This window comes from Artemia franciscana, chromosome 9 (assembly GCF_032884065.1).
Source record: "Artemia franciscana chromosome 9, ASM3288406v1, whole genome shotgun sequence".
Classification (NCBI taxonomy): Eukaryota; Metazoa; Arthropoda; class Branchiopoda; order Anostraca; family Artemiidae; genus Artemia; species Artemia franciscana.
In genome coordinates this window covers 44,901,394-44,925,702 of record NC_088871.1, presented here as the reverse complement: position 1 = coordinate 44,925,702, position 24,309 = coordinate 44,901,394, and the positions used below count along the sequence as shown (strand labels likewise).

At 36.0% G+C, this 24,309-nt stretch overlaps 1 protein-coding gene across 5 annotated transcripts in view; it reads right to left on the bottom strand.

Moving 5' to 3' along the window:
- Positions 1 to 24,309, bottom strand: part of LOC136031463 (kynurenine formamidase-like) — a 106,386-nt gene that overhangs the window by 15,220 nt on the left and 66,857 nt on the right. For all 5 annotated transcript variants that reach the window (XM_065711080.1, XM_065711081.1, XM_065711084.1 and 2 more), the window contains 2 exons: positions 22,234 to 22,368; positions 6,439 to 6,517 (listed from right to left, as the gene is read on the bottom strand). In XM_065711080.1, coding sequence (XP_065567152.1) covers positions 6,439 to 6,517; positions 22,234 to 22,368 — 214 coding nt within the window. The remainder of the gene's footprint in view (positions 1 to 6,438; positions 6,518 to 22,233; positions 22,369 to 24,309) is intronic.

The following is a 24,309-nucleotide window of genomic DNA, read 5'->3' as shown; positions in this document are numbered from 1 at the left end:
AAGTTGTCTGTGTGTGTGTGTGTGTGTGTCGAGTGGCGTTATGTTTGTGTGTCGACTGACGTCATGTTTGTCAACTGACGTCATTTTAAGGATTGAGCTTTATGCGTCATGAAGTTGTTTGTCGACTGACGTCATGTTTGTCAACTGATGAAATTACATACCGGGACACCGGGACACAAATGACGACCGGGACACAGGGAATATAAATGACGACCGGGAACCTCAAAGAGAAATTACAGACTGGGACACCCGGACACAAATCACGACTGGGACACAGGGAATATAAATGACGACCGGGACACAGGGACACATCATTAGAATAATGAGGTATAGATCTGAATACGGATTGTTTTTCCCATGGACAATTATATGTTGCATGTTCAAGAGTCAGTAAACCTGACAATCTATTTATATGCATAGACAATGGGACAGCGAAGAGTGTTGTATATTCGCATGTTTTACGTAGTTAAAAGCATATATATATATATATATATATATATATATATATATATATATATATATATATATATATATATATATATATATATATATATATATATATATATATATATCTATTCACAGGTGGGACACAGGGACACAACTACAATGGCACTTAACTAATATGGCGCGTAACGACTTACGCGCGCAAGGGGGGGCATGGGGGCGCGAAGTGCCCCACCAACTAGGTGTTGGGGTGGCGCGAAGCGCCATCCAACAGCTAGTATTCTATAAAAGGTGCTATATTCAGTCAATATTTTTCGTTACTTTCAAACATGCCTAGAGGAAAATTCGCCCAAAAAATACCAAATTTGTGGCCTTCTAGTGGCGTCAATTCACTGAAATGTAAGGGGGACACAAGGGTTTTGTTTTCATTTTTTAATGAAGATACCAACAAATTAACAAGATGAGCAAACACACTTAAAACGGGGGTAGCGGCAACTCTGCTGTTTGGAAAAATCTTTGACTAACCTATTCAAAACCAGTGTCTCCCCTTTTTCAACAGCCATGATCATACGATTATTGAGTCTGGAATTTCACATTGTCAATCACAGATAATCCTTTCTATTCCCTAGTGCCGAGAAAAATCGTTCATTACTGGCATTGTTCAGAGGTAAAGTAGCATCTAGCTTCATTAGTTTTAGCACAGTAGAATAGACAATTGTGAGGTTGGATAAGATTTCTATAGCTCGGAGTAAGTTCATTTTGAAAGCGTCATGTTTTGAAAGATACAACATTGCAAAGGAGAGTTGAGATTCCAGGGCATAGTCATCAACACCAAGAATAGCTTGATGTTGACACATTACTCTCTGAACTTTTATTAATTCGAGAAAATCATAACTTGAAGGGTAGAACTTGACTTACTTTGACTTAACACTCTTGCTCAGTAAGGCCGCAAGCGCAGAGGGGACTGGTTGGCAACACCGTCAGTCTTTTCCAAGTAGCCCTGTCTAGGGATAAGGATGGGGCTTCATTTGGGTTGATGTTGCGATTGAGCGGGCGTTGGTTTATTACATCAGCCTATCTAGTAAGTGGCCTTCCTCGAGGGCGTTTCCAGCCATTTTCCGAGAGATTGAAGGCCGAGATCATCCTTGCGGGGGTGCTTAGCGGGAGACGGAGAAGGTGGACATACCACCTTAAAGAGCGGGCTTCTACTTGGGTAGAGATATTCGCCAGCTTGAAGGTCTTCAGAATCTCGGTATTGCGGATCTTGTCATACCATTTGAAGCCTTGTAATCGACGCAGGGTCTAGCCTGAACAGGGTCTAGCCCTTCTTAGCTGTGTATGGGTTATCGGCCATGTCTGTCGTACAGCATGATGCTTGAGACTGTGGCGTTGTAAATTCGGGCTTTGGTATGGCAGCTAATTTGCGGTTTGTGGAAGACTGCCCCCAGGAGTCGTCCAAACACAGAGCTTGCCTTGACTAATCTGGATGAGATTTCGGCGTCAAGTGTGCCACTTGAGGATATAATTGATCCGAGATATGTGAACTGCCTCACCACATCGACAGCTTGGCCGTTAATCTCAACAGTTGAGAATGGTGCTGATGCGGTCTTTTCTAATGGCACGATCTTCGTTTTCTTCCAGTTGATTTGCAGCCCAACTCTGGAGGCTGTGGAGGAAAGCGTCTCGAGTATAGACTTAAGTTGGTCGAGATTGTCACTAAGGACAGCTACATCGTCCGCGAAGGCAACATCGGACAGATTCCTCACGGCATAACTGGTGCCGAAAGGGTGGGCATGGTACGTCTCTTTCAGGATGTGGTCGATGACGCAGTTAAACAGCTCAGGTACAGCAGCGCATCCTTGCCGTACTCCATTTTGTATCAGGAAGGAAGAAGAAAGCTTCCTGTTAACCAGGACGGCACTTTCTGTGTTGCTGTAAGGTTCTTTGAATAGGCTGACTATCTTTGCGGGTAGGCCCACAGCTTTCAGGATTAGCCAAAGGAACGAGAAGGGCAGAAGGTTGATAAAATGTCATCTGGCTCGTGAAACGGCTTATCATCTTGAAGTACAGAAATTTAACAGAGTCTGGTGAAACTGGCTACCTGATGTTGCGTTTACCAGTTTCTGAATTTCAAAGAATCTTTGAGTTCTTGATTCAGTAGTCGTTTTGCTAGACACGCTGCCTCTCTTAGATTTCGGCTAGCATAGCAACAATACAATCATATCTGGCCTTCGCCTTGAAAAATAGAGTGGCATGCGTAAGACCAGTGAGTTCGGACTGTCTGCTCAAGCTCCAAGAGTTTTTGCTCACTAATACACAGGAGTAACACAAATAATTAATGTCAAATGCTGCTATATGATATAAGTATGTAAGTTCTTTGCACCACAAAGAAAAATTCCAAAAGTTCGTTGATCCTTTTCAGGCAATCAGTCAAAACCAAGTGTAATATGTGGGCGTGGCAGTGTAAAAAAACTGTATGAAGCACCTTCTCCTTAAGCTTTGCTTGGACTCTGTTAGATTCCCAACACATAACAATTACACCGTAATAATATTGGGCAACAAAAACATCAATTCTGCAAAAGTTATCAAACAGTTCGTGGTAACGAACTGTAGTAAGGAGCGACCCGGCTCAATAGTAACCAAAACTCTAAAAAATGGAATTTTGATACCAATAGCTACATCAAAAGAATCGAATTTTAATGCTGGTTTTAAATATATAAGTTTCATCAAGTTTAGTCTTACCCATCAAAAGTTACGAGCCTGAGAAAATTTGCGTTATTTTAGAAAATAGGGGGAAACGCCCCCTAAAAGTCATAGAATCTTAACGAAAATCACACCATCAGATTCAACGTATCAGAGAACCCTACTGTAGAAGTTTCGAGCTCCTATCTACAAAAATGTGGAATTTTGCATTTTTTGCCAGAAGGCAGATCACGGATGCGTGTTTATATGTTCGTTTGTTTTTTGTTGTTTTTTTCCCAGGGGCGATCGTATCGACTCAGTTGTCCTAGAATGTTGTAAGAGGGCTCATTCTAACGGAAATGAAAAGTTCTAGTGCCCTTTTTAAGTGACCAAAAAAATTGGAGGGCACCTAGGCCCCCTCCCACGCTAATTGTTTTCCCAAAGTCACCGGATCAAAATTCTGAGATAGCCATTTTATTCAGCGTAGTCGATAAACCTTATAACTATGTCTTTGGGGACGACTTACTACCCCACAGTCCCCGTGGGAGGGGCGACAAGTTACAAACTTTGACCTGTGCTTACATATAGTAATGGTTATTGGGAAGTATACAGGCGTTTTCAGGAGGATTTTTTTGGTTTGGGGGAGGGGTTGAGAAGAGGGGGATATGCTGGGGGAACTTTCCTTAGAGAATTTGTAATGGGAGAAGAAAATTTCCATGAAGGGAGAGCAGGATATAGGCTACTAGCATTATTTAAAAAAAAACAATTAAAAAATAAAAGTGAAAAAGCTTTTTCAGCTGGAAGTAAGGAACAGCAATAAAACTTAAAACAAACAGAAATTATTACCCATATGAGGGACTCACCTCCTTCTAATACCTCGCTCTTTACGCTAAAGTATTTTCAGTAATTTCAACTACTTATTCTACGGCTTTTGTGATTCAGGGGGTCATTCTTAATGAATTGGGATAAAATTTAAGCTTTAGTGTAAAGAGCGAGGTACTGACGATGAGGCGAACCCCTCATATATGTAATAAAAACATGAGAATACAAAAGTTCTTTACGTAAGCTAATTTATAAGTTACGTAAATCTTTTACCAATAAAAAGATTCGTAAAAAATTAAAAGTTCTAGTTGCCTTTTTAATTAACCAAAAAATTGGGGGGCAACTAGGTTTCGTCCCCCGCTCTTTTTTTCTCAAAATCATTCGATCAAAATTATGAGAAAGCCATTAAGCCACAAAAAAAAATATGCAAATTTCGTTTTGATTATTCCTCTGCGGAGAGCCAAAATCAAAACATGCATTGATTCAAAAACGTTCAGAAATTAAATAAAAAAAACAAGTTTTTTTAACTGAAAGTAAGGAGCGACATTAAAACTTAAAACGCACAGAAATTACTTTGTATATGAAAGAGGCTGCTTCCTCATCAACGCCCCGCTCTTTACGCTAAATTTTTTTACTGTTTTAAAAAGAAGAATTGAGAGAAAGAGTCAAACTTTAGCGTAAAGAGCGGGCTACCTGCCCACTCTTTAAAGAGCTTTCCCTGCAACTTGACCTTCAGCATGTCTTTCTTTAGATACCTATAGATATTTCCTTCGTCAGTTCAACAAAATTACTTCAGTTTGTGGATGTTTCTGATTCGTCTGAACCACTAGAAGGAAGACCCTGGCAGCCAAGAAAGCAAATAGCACCAAAAATATTATTCACCTGATATGTATTTTCTTTAACTTTTGACATCTTGACCAACTTAAGCCAATCGCTTGACATCTTGAAGTATCAGTACTAATTATCATAAATTCCACCTATGCTGAAACACAATTCCTATGTCTTTTACTACAATCATGTTGATTCAATAGACCAGAACTGTATTTCTACTTACAAAATTCTGTCTCGATAAAAGTCCTTTTTCCAGCAGTTTCCTTTGCCCTTAGAACCCCACTAGACAGATGGCAGCAAGCAAAACGAACACATAATCTAAGTTTTTATGAGTATTCAATTCTTATGTAAGTCTTAAAGTAAAGCTCACTAAATTTCGTTCCGTTAGGAGTGGAAGCTGGATATCTCTCAAGAATATGTTGAGCAGGTTGGTCGTGACCTATCGCAGATACCTGAGAGAGATCCTCAACTCCAACTGGAACCTCCAACGGTTTTGGGATTGTAGACCCCTGTTTCATGTTGACCTAGATCATTCATTGTTCTGCTTATTTCTGAAAGATTGTTACATGTAGGGAAAAGCATGTCCCGTAGTCCAGCACTTTGAGCATTGATATTATTGCCAGTTCCTTGCACTGAAATTCCTTTACTTTTCTTCCGGACTTAACCGAAAAAAAATCACTTTTCACTCATTGTTTTATTATGGGCTCACCACAGCAAGAAAACAAACTGACGAGCTGACATCTAGTTTTGACTGAACGCTAGTCAGAGATCATGACAGCGGGTAAGACTCCGAAGAGGAATTGTTTTACACATTTCAAAACAAGGTTGCCTACTATCCGTATATTTAGGATTCTCCAGGATGAGGACAGAAGCAACATTTCAATACAATGTCATTGAAAAGTGACATCAAAAGTAACAGTAAGAGAAGTAACAGCAGCCAACTATTTAATGGCTCGGAAAAACAAAAACACGGGGGGGGACAATACAAGCGACCGAACAAGCAGTCACGCTAGTTCAATATAGCACATAGCTAAAATACAAAATAGCTATTAAATAGAAGCAAAGAGGTCTTTTCCAAATCCAGGGCGCGAACCCCCTGAACCCCTTATTGGCACCACTGTGGCCTTTTAAGCTTTCGTCAAGATAGGAAGCTTGGTAATATTTTTCAATGACTAAATATTAAAATCCCGAGAGGACATGAGGATTTTGGAAATGCCTAGGTGGGTCATGTTCGAAAATTGGTTGGGAACCACTGATCTAGACAGAGCCGTTCAAGGAGGGGTCAACTGGGGCAGGCCACCCCAGGTGCTTTGAATTGTGGAGGGTGCTCATGGCCGGGGGATCCCCGCTTTGATCATATTTTTCCCTTTGATCTGGCTATTTTTACTTATGTTTGAGACGGGAATGCCGTAATTAATTTTGCTCCTGCCACTATCAACCCTAGGAACGGTTGTGTATGTAGAAACACACAGATGACTAGTTCGCTAGAGAAAACCTAATCATTGAATCTTGAAGAAGCAATTCTATCAACTTTAAGTATTATATCTCAATTTTGTACATGACTACATATAATTATCAATTCTTCTAAAGTTTCATCAAACTTTATTTTTAGTTTAATCTTTTTTTAGAAGCAGTACTAAGCTAGCAAAGCCTACTTACCTTGATCCTCGCTCGGTTGCGAATTCAATAACCTTCACCATCCCCTGTTTTACTTGATCAATAATCTGGCTAACAGTAACTATAAAAAAAAAGTTTATTCAAAAGTTGGGTAGCAACAACCTAATATCATAAAACTCAATTTAACAATAAATTGCTTCAGTACTTCGCAGGTACTTTTAATCTCAACCTATTTAACGTACAGGGGTGAACCATGAATTTTCTCAAATTCAGTAATTTGATATAATATTTTCTCACAGATGGTATTCCAATTATCGTTCAAAAACAGAGCTGGTAGTATTTGCGTGTCTTGAAACTTTATTTCTAAATACTTTTGTGATATTCCACTAGTTCTAGAACCTTCCTACCCCTCATTGTTTTGGACGGAACTCACTCGATTGCAAATAAAGTTCATGTGCCTTTTCAGGAGCCCAAAGAAATTGGAGGGCCAGCAGCCCTCATGCCACATATTACCCTACAGACTTCAGATAAAATTTAAGCCGTATTTCAGCCCTCACAGCCGTATCTCAGTAAACTTTGGGTAATACTTCTGATCTTTAAGGGACTGATAAGGGAGGTAATCCATTGACCAAAAGACAATATGTGCACACTACTACTGCTTCAGCTACTGCAACTAGTGCTACTACTATTACTAGTACTACTAACACTACAACTACTACTGCGGCTGCTGCTACTACTACAAAATAATACCTCTAATGCAACTACTACTAAGACTTACAGTCAAAAAGTTCGTGGTAACGAACTGTAGTAAAGAGCGGCCCGGCTCAATAGTAGCCAAAACTCTAAAAAACAGAATTTTGATACTAATAGTTACATCAAAATAATTTTATTTTTATGTTGGTTTTAAATATTTAAGTTTCATCAAGTTTAGCCTTGCTCATCGAAAGTTACAAGCCTAAGAAAATTTGCCTAGTTTTAGAAAATAGACACCCCCCTAAAAGTCATAGAATCTTAACAAAAATCACACCATCAGATTCAGCGTATCAGAGAACCCTACTGTAGAAGTTACAAGATCCTATCTACAAAAATGTGGAATTTTATATTTTTTTGCCAGAAGACGGATGCGCGTTGTATTTGTGTTGCGAGAGCAACACTGTGGACCTCAGGCCGGATTGATGAATATACCATTACATTTTGGAAAGCTCCGCAGAACTCTTGCCTGGGGCCAAAAAGGATGGTTTTTGCTTGTCCACGAGCCAGAGCCTATGGTGTGATAAGTGAAGGGGATTTATATAGCCTATGTCAGAGAGGAGTATCTGAAGTTGTTCAGCCAAGCTTTCGTTTCATCAAACCATGTTTCTGCTTTCGAGTGGAAAGCTCCGTTCTAGCACTGAAGCAGGCAGGCACCACTTTCAAATTGAAGATGGACTAAAATCTATAAGTGCTAAATGTATGCGGCAGTTACCCGGCCCCACAGCCAATATATCTTCTTTGAATGATAAATAGAAAAATTTACAGAAGCAAAAAAGCGGCATTTTCCCACGGGTCCGAAAGTGCTACCGTGATTTCGGCTGGGTTTATCATTTGTTTTTTCGGACTTGGGATTGAGGTAGAGAAATGCTATCAGATGTGCCTCTTAAACTTTAAAAGTTCTGTCATTGCTAAAGAAACTGCAGTTTATCCTTTGCTCCTTTCTAAGTGGTGACGTTAAAAAGTTGGCCTACGGCAAAAAAATCCACTTTTGAACTAAGACAGATAGAATTTTTTTTTCGACGGCAATCGATAGCTTTTGATGAGCTGATCAAAGTATATGTCATCCATTTTTTGGTACAAAAATTTCTTCATGAGATATACTAGTTTGAAAGTTTCAAGGGGTTTACAAATTCAGTAGTAGGGTACACACTGAAACCAAAAATAGGCCGATACCAATTGTGAGACAAGTAGAGGACTTGTAAGCAACAGTTGGCTGTTAGACCATAATCATCTTCGGCAATAAGGGGTTTGCAACTTTGGCTAGTTGGTGTACCTATTATTTGTTTCCGGTGTATTTGATGGTAAGACCAATTTGGTTCCAGTGGTAAGACATGCAGGGGACTTGTAAGCAATAATCGTTGTTAGACCATAATCATCTTCGGCAGTAAGGGGTTTGCAACTTTGGCTAGTTGGTGTACCTATTATTTGTTTCCGGTGTATTTGATGGTAAGACCAATTTGGTTCCACTGGTAAGACATGCAGGGGACTTGTAAGCAATAATCGTCTGTTAGGCTACAATCATCTTCAGTGAAGAGTGGTTTGTAACTTTTGCTAGTTGGTGTAGCCTGCCCATACTCACTGTAACCTAGAATTAAGTGTTTACGCAAGGGGTACAAACGATAACGTAAAACAACGAGGTAATTTCGTAATAATCAATAGAGTGTCATCTATGGTATTTTGATCCTGAAAAGTTACGGATAGCTTTATAATACCAACTGGATCATATAAGATACTGTTTCAAGTTTTCATCCGTCATGATGTCTACGATTGATAAGGATAACGTTCAACTGGCTGTAAATTCAATTTAGTCCCTTCTTTCGGTATTATCGATAGCTCGTGATGAGCTGATAAAAAATATGTCATACTAGTTTCTTCATAATTAATAGTGTCATTTATGGTGTTTTGATCCTGAAAAGTTACAGATAGTTTTATACTACCAACTGGATTATATAAGATATTGTTCTAAGCTTTCATCCGTCACAATGTCTACGATTGAAAAGGATAAAGTTCAACTGGCTGAAAAGTCAATTTAGTCCCTTCTTTCGATATTCTTTTGTTATTGTTGTTCTTTCAACGCTGAGGAATAGCCTTTATCATGTGATTACTGACTGTGTTCTTCTTTGAACATAACGTTTAAAAAGCTTTGATAGGCTGACAACTTCAGCGTTTAACAGATAGCAAAGAAGCAAAACCAAAGTGCTGCTCTCGCAACACTCTATTCGGCGAAGCCGGAGTCAGGTTGCCGCAAGACTTCACGGTGCTCAGGCAACGTAGGTCTAGTTGTTTATCTGTTTGTCTTTTTGTTTTGTTTTTTTTTTTCCAGGGTTGATCATATCGACCCAGTGGTGTCCTAAAATTTCATGAGAGGGCTCATTCTAACGAAAATTAAAAGTTCTAATATCCTTTTTAAGTGACCATTCTAGCATTATTTAAAAAAAACAATGAGAAAACAAGTAAAAATAAAGTTAATTAAACTGGAAGTAAGGAGCAGTATTAAAACTTAAAACGAACAGAAATTATTACGTATGTAAGGGGGTTAGTCTCCTCCTCAATGCCCCGCTCTTTACGCTAAAGCATTTTTAGTAATTTCAAACTATGAAAAATTGGGACAAAATTCAAGCTTTAGTGTAAATAGCGAGGTACTGACGAGGAGGCAAAGTCCCTCATATACGTCAAATATAGAAGTTCGATACGTAAGTTAATTCGTAAATTACATATATTTATTACTAATAAAAATGTTTGTAAAAAAAATAAAAAGTTCTAGTTGCCTTTTCAAGTAACCGAAAATTGGGGGGTAACTGGGCCTCCTCCCCCACCCCTTTTCGTATCAAAATCATCCGATCACAAATATGAGAAAGCCATTTAGCCAAAACAAAATTAATATACAAAATTCGTTTTAATTATTCATGTGCGGTTAGCCAAAATCGAAACATGCTTTAATTCAAAATGTTCAGAAATACAAAAAAAAATAAGTTTTTACACTGAAAGTAAGGAGCGACATTAAAACTTAAAACGAACAGAAATTATTCCGTAAATAAAAGGGGTTGTTCCCTCCTCAACGCCCCGCTCTTTACGCTGAAGTTTTTATTGTTTTAAAAAGTAGAGTTATGAGAAAGAGCCAAACTTTTGCGTAAAGTTTAAAAAGTTTAAAAGTTTACTTTTGTGTAAAGTTTAATTTAAAAGACAACCCCTTTCATATACGAAATAATTTCTGTTCGTTTTAAGTTTTAATGTCGCTCCTTACTTTCAGTTGAAAAAAAAACTTTTTTTTTTTAATATTAAGTTGAAGCCATCAGGGTATCCTGACGGTAAATTAAAATATAGTATGTACATACAAGTTATCTATTATACAATTGTATCATACAAGTGTATCAGCAATATCATGTGTGGTACAATTGTATCATGCAAGTGTATCAACAGTATGTATCATACATAGAAGTGTATCAGCAATATCTCAGCAACGCCTCAGGTTATTAAACTAAAATTTTCAGGGCCACAAATACTACTACCACTTTTGCTACTGCTTCTACTACTACTACAATCAAACTAATCGAAATCACTCAAGTGCATCCAGGTTGTCAAAATGGTATAGAGGGTATATCTTAGAACTTGAAGAGAGCATAAAGCGGAAACTTTCATGGAAATTTCATGTTGCTATAAATCTAAATCAAAAGACACTATTTGTACACTGGTTGTCAAAAGAATATATCAGCAATATATCAAGAACTACTGACGGCCTTAAGTTGAGACTTTTGGGACTACTACTATTACTACTGCTACTGTTACTACAATTGAAATATATCAAAAGGGTTTAAGTGCATTTAGGTTATCAAAATGGCATATTTACAATGTCTTAGGAACAGAATACTGTATAAAGTTTTACTTTTCAAGGAAAGTTTGAGGGGGTGTAAAACTAAATAAAAAGGTACTATGTACATCCAGAATGTAGAAAGGGCGTAAGTGCAATATCCCGGAAACGACTACGAGTATTAGATTGAAACTTTTAAATCATATTTTTGGGGATACTGGATTCAATCAAAAGATACTAAGCCCATCCAAATTTGGCATGAGGGCATATTTATGATATCTTAGGAACCGATAAAGATATGAAGTTGAAATTTGAGGTTACGCTGAGGGGGAATTTAACTGAATATGGTAGTTAAAAGGGCCTACCTTTAATGCTTCTGGGATAAGCCAAGGACATTAAGTTGAAACTTTCTGGGATGTTGGGGCGTGAGTTGAAAAAAATCAAAACGCACTATGTGCATACATGTTGTCAAAAAGGACGTGTAAGCAATATCTCAGGAACGGATGAGCGTATTAAACTGAACGGTACTACAACTATTATTTATAATTTTACTACTACTACTACAACTACCACTCAGGCTACTACTACCCAGGCTACTATTACTGCTGCTACTACTACTGCTACTGCTACTACTACTGAATTTCTTAGATTATTTACGACTGTGACAACTTTTAACTGCTTATGTTTGTGACTACTTACGACTGCGAATACTTATGACTGTGACTAATTGTGACTCAGAATACTTGCCACCAAGACTACAAAAAAGTGTGCTTGCAACTTTAACAACTCGGAATGCTTGTCACAGTGAATGCAACTACTTGTGATTGAGACTACTTGTGACTGCTACTGCAATTACTTTTAACTCTGACTGTGACAACATGCAACTGCGGCTATTTGTAAATACAACTCTGACTACTTGCAATGGCTACTACTACAGCTACTACTACCATTGCCACTACTACTACTACTGTTACTAAAACTATTATTCCTAGTATCACTGCTAGTAGTACAGCTACTACCACTACTACAATTGCTACTACTACTGCTACTACTAATGCTGCAGTTGCTGCTACTACTATTGGAAAAAATCAAAAGAATTAAGCTGCATTGAGGGTGTCAAAATGGCACATACGCGATATCTCAGGAATGAAATAGAGCATCAAGCTGAAATTTTCAGGCAAAGTTGGGGGAATGTAAAACTAAATCAAAGTAAACTATTTGCATCAATATTGTCAAAAGGGTGACTATACAATATTCCAGGAAAAGTAAGGGTAGTACTTTGGAACGTTTTTAGGATGTTAAATTAGGCTAAAACGCATTATGTCCATCCAATTTTGTATGTCTGCAATATATCAGGAGAAGCTAATGATGTAAGTTAAAATTTGTTAGAGTATGTTGACATGGAAATTTAACTACATCAAAACACACAATATGCTTTCATGGTTGCCAGAAGGGTTTATTTGCAATACCTAAGAAAAGTCTAAAGAATTTTTGGGGCATGTGGAGGGGGATAACTTATTAATCCGTGCATATACCCAAGGTTACCACGTGGTGGAGGTTCGAATTCCGTCAGCCCTATTGAACCCCAAACATCATGCAGATTTTCAACTCATATATTTGAGTTTTTCCCCTCACCCATCAATCCAAAGCAGTATAGCGCAACCATCATTAAAAATTGTTGCACAATTTTTTCCACGCTTTAAATAACAAGCCAAAATTTCTGTTCTTATAGGGATTAAATAAATAACAATATTTTTCAACTGAAAGTAAGGAGCAGCACTAAACTTCAAAATGAACAGAAATTATTCCGTATATGAGGGAATGGTCCCATCTTCAATACCATGCTCTTTGCGCTTTATGGCACTTCTAAGAAAGCTTCTTAATCTAATTAAACGGCCCTTGCGTTTCAGGAGTCGTTTTCTCATTAATTGGGACAAGCAGTCAAACTTTCGCGTAAAGAGCAAGGTATTGAGGAGGGGGGTAAGCCCTTTATGTGCGGAATAATATTTTTCTTATTTTACTTTGCATGCTGCCCTTTACTTTCCGTTGAAAAAAACTTATTTTTTATTTGATTTCTAATAGTTTTTTCAAGTAATCCCGGTAAATCCAGCACTATTCATGATATCCATGAAAAACTCCCTTCCATCACAGGAAAATTCTCCGTAGAGTTCCTCCCACATAAGATACACCTTCCAGGAAATTCTCTCTGGATAGGTCCATCCTCACTAAAAAATATTATACGCAAACAATGGATACATTTCATAGCTTAGAGTCCTTTTCCCAGGGCCCTAGGGGGTCATATTATTCCCAAATACATAGTTGTTTAACTTTTAAACTATTCTGAACAAAAAGACTATCTAAGACGATTTTGGAGAAAAGGGGGCGGGGGGGGGGGGTAGATATCCTTCAATTTTATTGGTCACTTAAATAGAGCGCAAGAAATTTTGCTTTCCTACTAAATGACCCCTCTCATGATCTTCTAGGACGTTGGGTCGATACAATCAACTCTGAGAAAAACATTGGAATGAATACATGAACTCTGTTCAAGTATTCTCACAGTTCACAGATTACATCCGTAATCTGTCTTCTGGCAAAAAATACAAAATTCCACATTTTTGTATATAGGAGCTTGAAACCTCTTCGGTAAGGTTCTCTAATATGCTGAATTTATGTTTGCAATTTTCGTTAAGATCACGATGTTTTTTTGGTCCTTTCCCAATGTTTTCCCACTTTTCTAAAATCGGGCAAATTTTCTCGGGATCATAACTTATTATGGGTAAAATCAAACTTAATGAAGTTTATATATTTTGAATCGGCATCAAATTCAACACTTTTGATTCGTTGATTGTTGTCAAAAATCTGTTTCTTAGAGCTTCGATTATTATTGAGAAGCATCACTAGTTACTTCTAGCTCGTTACCACGAACTCTTTGAAAAACCGTAAAGATTTAAAAGCTTCTTTTCTCGACCAATAAAAAAGACAAAGTCAATTAAAAGAGAACAAAAGTTACTTTTGAAAAACTTTTTTCATAGAAATAATTTTTCGAAGAAAAGTAAAGAGCTAAATAAACTAAAGATAAGCAAAAACAAAGTAAAATCATTTCCCATTGTAGAACTACAATACATCACTGTGAATAAATAAAAAAACCGAGAACGAGCAGAAATTATAATAGATAACAAAGTAAAATCAAAACAAGCAAAATTTTCACAAGGGGGAGTAGGAGAAACACCCCCTGGGCCTTCTAAGGGCCAAAAAATAACTTACAAATTAATGAAAGCAATATTTATTTTGAGCTATGAATTCTTATGTTTGTAGAACTCCACAAATTTAACAAAACAGAATAACAGTTTTTGAAGCAGAACAACTTACATGCAGGCATATTAGAATCAATTATACGAGTTGCCATTTTCACAATAGCACTTGCCAGACCCTGGGATTTTAGTTTTGTATCCCTGCTGAAAGAGTTCCCCAATTTTGAAGTTTCCAATGGTGTATTAAGTTGGAAGTTTTGCAAACAACTGCAGTTTTATGATTTCCAGACATAATGTTACTATTATTAATCCTTTGAAAAATATTAGTAGTATGGCCTCTATCCGTTTAAGCAGACACCGATCCTATTACTTCAAGCACACAAATATCCCTTTATTTAAAGCACACACATATCCCAATGTGCTACTGGAGTTCCTAGTCCCTCGTATCCGGCTAAAAACTTTTATGAGAGTCTTACAACAACAAAGAGGCATAAAAATCAATGAGATGACAACAAACGAGACAAATGAGAGTCTTAACATTTTCTAGGAACAATATATGTACATCTTCTCTTTGAAACTATTTAATTGGTAAAAGCGCAGCCCTACACATATGGTGTTATCAGAGTTTCCGGGCGATAAGGAAATTCTAAGAAATGCATGCCACATGTAATTTCACCCTAAAATAATCCCATCGATAGAAGTGCGCAGTACTCCCGTTGTGTAAAGTATCTCCGACAAATATTTTCATATAAAGGAATGATCGTCCAAGCAATTTTCATTAGATGAAGCGAGCTTAGTGTAACAGAATGTCTAATAAAAGGAATCTCAACAAGGACTCTAATATACAAGAGGTTTGTGATCTACACATTTCCGTTCTATGTTTAATGGATGGGGACAGTTTCTTATACAGTTCCGGCTTATCTAATGACATTTAGAGTCCCCTTTAGATAGCGAATTGTATTTATATCACCTATAGTTTTAAAATCACCCTCCCTTCAAGCTATTCTTGAGCCATTGAATTCAATCCGTAAAATAGCTTGGACCTGGACCTTCAGGGGGCGGTAGAGAGCAATATCAAAACTAAAAAAGAGCTTTTACTGAATTTTATGAAGTGATAATAAGTTTTTTTTTAAAAACACCTCTCCCTATTAGTTATTCTTAAACTTGTGAATTAATTCCATGAAGTATATCTCTCCATAAAAATTAGTGAAAACACTTTTGAGTACAATAAACACTACTAGTTGAAAACTCCCAAGTGTCTTAGTCGCTGATTGAATATAAAAATATTAGTTAAAGCACTTTTGAGGACAGAAATATAATTATTATTAGAAATAATTATTACTAGAAAATATTAGTTATTCTTAAACTTGTGAATTAATTCCATGAAGTATATCTCTCCATAAAAATTAGTGAAAACACTTTTGAGTACAATAAACACTACTAGTTGAAAACTCCCAAGTGTCTTAGTCGCTGATTGAATATAAAAATATTAGTTAAAGCACTTTTGAGGACAAAAATATAATTATTATTAGAAATAATTATTACTAGAAAATATTAGTTATTCTTAAACTTGTGAATTAAGTCCATGAAGTACAATTGAACCCAGGCCATAACATGATTATTAGTTGAATATGGATTATGAGAACAACAGGGTCTATCTCTCCTTAAATTATTTTTTTGGTTGTTAACGAGAAATGGATATAGACTCTGTTGTAATTAACATAACAGGACTCCATTACCTTCGGAGGGAAGGGGAGATCAGATATTTAAGGGGCGGGGGATTACTTTCTTTTAGAACAGAATTTTTTAACTTGAATTTTCTTATGCGGCAATCCGCATTGTACTGTATGATTGGACATCCACAGTAGATGGTTTATTAGATCTTTTGGTCAATATTGATTTTGCACTGGACAAATAAACGTTTACATCATTTAAAAAAAGTTAACATGGAATATTCGAAAAAAGTGTGTGCACATAATAAAGTCATTGCTGCGTTGAATGATGGATGAAAATTTGAAATAGAATTTTTTTACTGCAATTCTATGATATATAAAAGACAATATCATGATTTAGCCAATCCTTATGAGTCTAATGAAATCAATTTAGAACATGTGGATATTAGAATAGATGAGTTGAATCCGGAAGAGATGAGGAGAAAAATATTCAGTGAAATCAATTCAATCAGAGTGGAGAGAAACTCTATTTTAGATTCGTCAACTAAGAAACTAGCAAAAGAAAAGGCGCCCTTGCCACCCCATGAAAGCTTAAAATCACAACGATGGTCTTGGAAAAGGAGGCATACTATTCTAGAAAAAGGTCACATAGAGCAAAATAAAAGATCAAGAAAACCAGTATCCCCCTACATGACTTTTCACTTTCCTTGAGAAATGAAAGAGAATATTCGTATAAAAGGAATTTGATATACAAGAATTCAGCCTCATTCTTGAAGAATACCCATTTATCAATTTAAGCCGAATCTTGTCACTGATGGCACTTATAAGAATGTTATGCCTTTATATTTGTAATAAATACTTTTACCATATTAATTTGGTCTTTGATTTTCATTAGAGCTGGATTAAGGAATACCGAAATTAAACAGATGTCTTTTAATGGTTAGAGATACATGAACAGGATTTTTCAAAAATAATTATGGAACTTTAGAGTACAACAGACTCATGAAAGCGCTTTTGAGTACAACAAACTCAACTAGTCGATGAATTCGAGTGTTTTAATAGCTAACTGGTTATCAAAAATTTACAAAAAGCAATTTTGAGTACAAAAAAAAACTAAGCTAGTTGTTAAATTCCTTATGCTTTATTACAACAAACTCAGCTGGTTGGTAAATTCCGAGTGCTTTAGTTACTGACTGAGTGAAAAAAAAATAATGAAAGCACTTTTGAGTATAACAAAATCAGTGTTTTAGTTAATGGATGAGTACCACATAAAATTAATGAAAACACTTTCGAGTACAATAAACACTACTAGTTTCTGACTCTCAAGTGTCTTAGTCACTGATTGAATATAAGAATATTAGTAAAAGCTTTTTTGAGTACAGAAAACTAAGCTAACTTATAAATTCCATGTCTTTTGCTAGCTGGCCAAGTACCAAACATTTAATAAAAGCACTTTTGAGGACAACAAACTCTGCTAACTGATGAATTCCGATTGTTATAGCAGCTGGCTGAGTACCACAAAGTTTAGTGAAAGCACTGATAATAATCTAAACTAGTTGGTAATTCCAAAGTTTCTTAGCCACTGACTGGTATAAAAATTCAATTAAAGCAGTTTTGAGTACAACAAAATCAGCTAGTTCCCTGACTTCTTCCTTAACAATACTCAGTTCTTCACCATTTTAATTATAAGGTGTAAACAATTGGTCAAAAGATCTAAGTCGGTTAAAATATCGTAATATAGTACTCAGCAAGCTTTTATTATAGTCAATCATATTATAGTTCACTTTCCAGTAATAATAGTCAATTTCTTCATGTTCTCATCAAAAGTGCCCATTCAAATGTAACACCACAAGATGATGACAACTTCAAGCCGATAAAATCAGTTTCATATACTCCAATCATTAATCCTTCTAATGTGCAAAAAATACTGATTTAAGACATACGAGAAACTAGGTATTGTCATCAGCCACAGGGTACCACTGATACAGGCGAACAGAAATAAATCCCAGCAAAAATTATGTTCACCAATGATCACACAATGTTACCCGTCAAATTTCCCATACAGAACGTAATTTGAAATTCAATCTCTTCTTTAGATAAAACTCAGAACATTTTTTTGTACTCAGCCAGCAACCAAAACATTCGAAATGTATCAACTACCTAAGTTTATTGTAGTCAAATGTCTTTTAGCTTACTTTTCTTACATCTCTGGCTTTTTTGTAAACACTGTGAACGCTCGATTTGCTAGCGTACCCTAAAATTAATGGAGACAAAAAAAGTAATGCAGGAAATATTTTTATTAAAATACTGGTATGTAGAATATCATCATAAAACAATGAATGCTTTGAATTCATACCATAAAATACTTCATTATATTTTCTCTTGACATCTCACCTATTCAATTTTTTTAATCATACATGAGTTTTAACATGGATTCAACTAAAAGTACATCACAAAGATCATCATAGGAATTATTGGGCTCATTGGCTGCATCCTTTGGTAAACCATCGGTTATAGTTGTTGTGTTTGTAGATGCTTGGTTTTTCAATCAATTCCCTTTATAGCCCCGTTTATATGTTGTCTGTCAATACCCTTTTTATTTTGCTTTAGATTTTGCTGTCTTACCACATTATTTTTACATACAATACAGTTCTTGCACATAGACAAGATATACACTACGATATTAGTGCAGCTGTAGGTCTTTCTTTTCTCCTTAACTCTCATTTGAATTCTAATACCAGAAACGTGGGGATAGGATCTGTCAACAGGTAACGTGGTACCAAAATCATTAGCAAGGAAATGACCATCATCGTCAATTATTAGTTTCAGACTTGCATCATCTTTGAGCACAAACTTCACTGGAAATGCTACTGTCGCAAATCCAACCTCATAAGCGCGGAATCCTTTCGATGCTCCAAAGAAATTTAATCTCTCATGGTGATGACAATGCACGCATACATTTCCTATAATATCCCAACAATTACTTGTTTTGTAGTTCAGATATTGGTCTTCGTCAGCATTCAACGCAACAATAACTTTATCATGTGCCCAAACTTTCTTCAAATGTTTCATCTTCACTTTTTTAAATGATAAACTGTTTATCCTTCCAGTGCATAATTAATATTATTTAAAGCATAGAATAAACCATCTAATGTCGACATCCAGCCATAGAGTACCATAGGGACAGCCGCATGAAAATCTCAAGTTCAAAAAAATTATGTTCTAAAAGAAAGTTACTCAACCCCGCCCCTTAAAAATTTGGCCCTTCCCTTTTCCTCCAAAGGATATAAAACTGTTATGATCATAACGATACTGTGTATAGCCAATTCTCATTCACAGCCAGAAAATATTTTAAGGGGAGATTAAACCTGCCGTACTGATAATAATATTCTGTTAATAATTATCTTAAGGTTTGGGTTAAACAATAGTCTATGGACTGAATTCAAAAGTTTGAGAACAGATAGTACGGAGAAGTGTTTTTAAAACTCTAATGATTACATATAATGTACAAACACATAAAACTCAGTAAATGCTCTTTATTAGGTTTGAAATTTCTCTTTACCGTCCCTGAAGATTCAGGTTCAAAAAATCAACCTCTTGAATTCAATAACTCAAGAATAGCTAGTAGGGAGGAGGGATTTTGAAGCTATAGAAGATATAGCTTCAAACTGCATAATAAATAGTCCCCATCCACTAAATATAGAAAGAAAATATACAGATCACAAATCTTATGTATATTGGAGTCTTTATTAAAATTCCTTTTATTATACATCGTGTTAGATTAAGCTCACTTCATCTAATAATAATATTTTGATCGATCATTTTTTTATATGAAATTATTTTATTTCTCCAGGGCTTTGGTAAGAAAATGGATTTGTCGCTTCAAAATTTGTTATCTCCAGAAAGACACATATGCATACAATTATAAATATGCGTAGTTGTTTGAAAAGTAAAAGTAGCATAGGGGAAATGTCGACAAATGTGTTCAACAAGCTCAATATCTCATAGTTAGGTTATCACAAACTACCAGATAAGGCGGTATACTTCATCCTTTCGCACATTCTGGAAGCAATTGTGGCCCAAAAACGTCCCATGAGAATGGCCGGGACGTAATTTAGTAAGTATGTTAAAAATTGTAGAGGTCTGAGAACAAAAGCTTCTTTCTGTCATTCTCTTTTGCACGTGTCTGTTTTACCTATTGAAAAAGTTTCAGAAGACATGACAGGGTACCCTAGATTTGGGTATAAAAATTGCGCAAAACAAGAGACCCAGGAGAAATTCTAGGATTCTATCCAGGTAGGAACTGAACTTTCAAACTCAACATGCTTGAAACGCATTAAAGAGCTGTCATCTCCAAAAAAGAGTGTAATCTTGATAAAAGTAACAGATTCAAAGTCATAATGCTAGTGAACCTTAGACGGAGGTTTGAAGCTCCTACCTAAAATTGGGGTAAAATTTTCATTTTCGAACAGTTCATGGTCGCTAAATCAAAGTTAGGAGCAACTCGGCACAATTGTAGCCAAAACTCTAAGAAACAAATTTTGATAACGACTATTGCATCAAAAAAATTTTACTTTTGTGTTTATTTGAAAAAGTTTCCATTATGTTTAATGTTACCAATCCAAAGCTTACAGCCTGGGAAAATTTACATGAAACAGGGGTCACCTAACACCAAAAAAAGACACAACTTTAATGAAAACCACACCATTAGATTCTGTGCCCAACTGTGGACTTTTCGGACTTCTATTCCTATAATCCGGAAAATAAAGAAGGTTTCCCCCAGAGTAAACATCAAAGACTTGTGTTTATTTGGCGTTTCACACGATCACCCCCCAGGGATGATCGTATAAAACCAAAGTTCCTCAATTAACTTAATGCTTGATTTCACTGAATTCATTCATTTAATTGAGCATCATATTAAGTGATATATAAATAGTACATCAGCTATTGTGAACGGTCACTGTATTGACGAGGGCGGGGGGTATCTAAAAAAGCATATTTTAAAGCCCATGTCTATCTCTCCATGAACCTTCATGTAAATATAGAAAGAACATGGAGGAATTAGAAATTATTTTCCCATCTTCATTTAGGCTAAGCTTGAATAAGGATGGTGTGGGGTGATAACTCCCTTCTTGTCGCAGAAAAATGTTTATGACATTTATTTTAAAGCTTCATAAACTAAACTGATTTTTTTTTCATAAGTAAACTGACAAACTAAAGTAATTTTATATTTCATAAAATTATACACAGTGATGTGTAAGTACTAGATGTATTATGAAGGCTGAACAATGTAGATGTATTATGAAGGCTGAACAATGAAGGCTGAACAATGAGGAAGAGATGCCCCAGAGAGTGTATTATCATTGATGGAAATTTGTAATTGATAGAAAATTATTTCTAATCCCTCTCAATCCCCAGGAATATTTTTGGTCAACACCCTTATTATTGGTGCTAGTGGGGGGAGTAATATTAAACTTCAAATTGCGACTAACTTTTTCCATATAGCATAAAATGTAACATTCACATGCCTCCAGGATAAGAGGTGGAAAAGGGAGGGCGGAGCACCATGACCATTCAGGAAGTTTCTTGAGGGTTGGGAGAGCTACCAAGAGATTTAGCTTCAGCGATTTAAAATAGTAATATTTCTCTTTTCCTATTTATTTACAATGTTTTAATGTATTTAAATATGTGTACATAACGTATTCGAGCATCAGAGAACCTTATTGTAAAGGTTGTAATGGCTTTAGCTGTGAAGAAGATCAAAAGACACCCGCAATCGCCATCCATATGAATAATACCCCTTTCTGTCCACCCGAAATTCTGCAGTAACAGCATCGTTAGCTTAAGGACTTATTCAACAAAACTAGCATTCGTCAAAAAGATTAACTGGACATTGAAAATTTTGTCTAAAATTTTAGTAATAGTCTAACATTTTTATTTTTGATCAGAAAAACTGAAAAGGTGGGGTGCTACAAATTAATTAGAATTATTGATACGCACAATTTAAAGCCAGAAATTGAGGGGGAAGGGGCATGCGGTCAGTTCTAAACTTTATATCTTGGTTAGGCACTCTAATGATTTGAAAAACATAAGAAATTACATAACAAAAGAAAGTTCTTTCAGCTGAAGGTAAGGAGCAACATTAAAACCTAAAGAGAACATAAAATATTCCGTATGTTACGAAGACTGTCCCCTCCTCCTCCCTGTTCATTTTTTGCTAAAGTTTGGCTTTGTGAACCATTCCAAAAAAACAAATGCTAATATACAAAAACCATTGTATTGGAATAAGAAGTTTTTTCAAACACTGAAAAAATAGACTATATCAATCCTATACTAGTATGAAAAAGAATACCTTTCGGGGCTAAGTCATACCCAAGTATTACAGTGACACACTTTGCATCATATAGGGGTTGAACTGGGTATGCAGATATATTTTTGCTTAAATCTTGCCAATACCCACCATGGATGTACACACAAACTGGAGCATCTAGAATAAAATGAAAGCATGATAAAATTTTAAAATTTAAGCCTGAAGTTTCACACACTGGAACTTCTACTTCCCTTTTAAAGAGTCGGTTGGATGGCAGTCAGCCCCTGCCCTCCCCTCTATGTCGTTTCCAGGATCAGCCGCTTCTAATCCACCAAGACATTTGACAATAGTTTTGAGATAACCACTTTGTTGGGAAAAGTCAGAAGGTCCAATAAACGCACCTCCAGGGATGATACGACTACCAAACCCCTAAGGAAGGACCCAAAATAATTTAAATTGTTAATTGTTTACGCATAGATTTTAGATTCACAGATAATGTATAATAAAAAAAAGGGCGTGTGTTTGATCTTGGGTGTTTGATAGGTTCAAAACCTTCAAGAATTGCTTTCTCAGCCAGTAAAATCACAAATTTTGTGAGGGGAGGAAGGTAAAAATATTTGGCTCTGACCAGTTTGAAAAATACAGTCAAGCTCTTAGGCCAAGAAGATATTAATGTGCAAAATAAGCTGTTTGGGGCAAGGACCCCATAGGGTCAAATTAGGGAAGAAAAAATTGAAGTTGGCCTTAAAACTAAATCCTAAGCATTTGGGCTAAGGTAATAGAAAAATACAAATTTCTTTTCCTTTTGTATATATACAATACGAAAATGAAAATAATGTTCCTACGAACACTGGGCCTAATAAAGGACCAAAAAATAGCAAAAAAAAATTGAACAACTAAAAACTTAAAACTGTACGCCTCTTCTGTAAGGGGATGCTGATATACTAAAACAACATTAGTTTTAGGAAGAATTCATCCACAAACGGGCCCCAAAAAGGGCCAATGGTTAGATAGAAGCTTGTATGCTTAAATTCTAGACCCATGAAGACTGCAATACTCAACTATTTTCCAATTAGCATAAAGCGTAAACCATTTGGTTTTTAAGTCGAGAAACCAATGCATTAGAAAAACAGAATTAAAATATTGGTTCCCCCGAAAAGGCTAAAACAGAACCAAAGACTCTTTTCTCCAAACGACTTTAGACCTACGCTCTTAAGTGGCTGGACCAAGTGACCCCTTGTGAACCAAAAACAATCGAAGTTGGGGGTACCGGCCAAATAAAATCGGGTCTAGAAAACATTTTTCGGTTGACAAAATAAAAAAAAAAAATTGAAAAATATGTCGGTTTGCCTGAAAGTGGAACGTTTTAAAAAGTGACTAATAGTCAAACAGTTCGTTGTAAGGAACTATAAAGATAATCAGGCTCAATAGTAACCAAAATATAAAAAAAATAATTTTGATACCAACAGATATATCAAAAAAACTGTAGTTTTATGCTGATTTCAAATAAATGAGCTTCATTATGTTTAATCTGACCCATTAAAGGCTACGAGCTTGGGAAAATTCGCCTAATTTAAAAAAAACAGAAACACCATCTAAAAAGTCATAAAACCTTAATGAAAATCGCACCATTAGATTCAGCATGTGAGAGAACCCTACTGTAGGTTTGAAGCAGATATCTGAAAGCACGTGGAATTTTGTATTTTTTGGCCTGAAAAACGATCAGGGGTGCGTGTTTCTGAAGTGTTTTTGTCGTAAATTTATTGGTTGAATAAATTGATTGAATTGATTGACTGTTAAATTAGAACAATAAGAAGCTTTTTTAAAAAGTATTGAAACACTTTAGCGTAAAGGGAGAGATGTTTTGGGGGAGTAATCCCCCTCATAAACATAATAATTTCTTTTCGTTTTCAGTTTTAATGTTGTTCCTTACTTTCAGTTGAAAAAACTTGGCAATAACAGTCTCTAATAACTACATTTCATTGGATCAGATAATGCTGAGATTTTGCTAATGTCAAACTGTTATTGTCCCCTTTTATTGTAAGATCGGTTTGATCGGCTATTTCAGAAAGTCTAATATAGAAAATTTTCACCATATGGTTAAACACCTAAAATTTT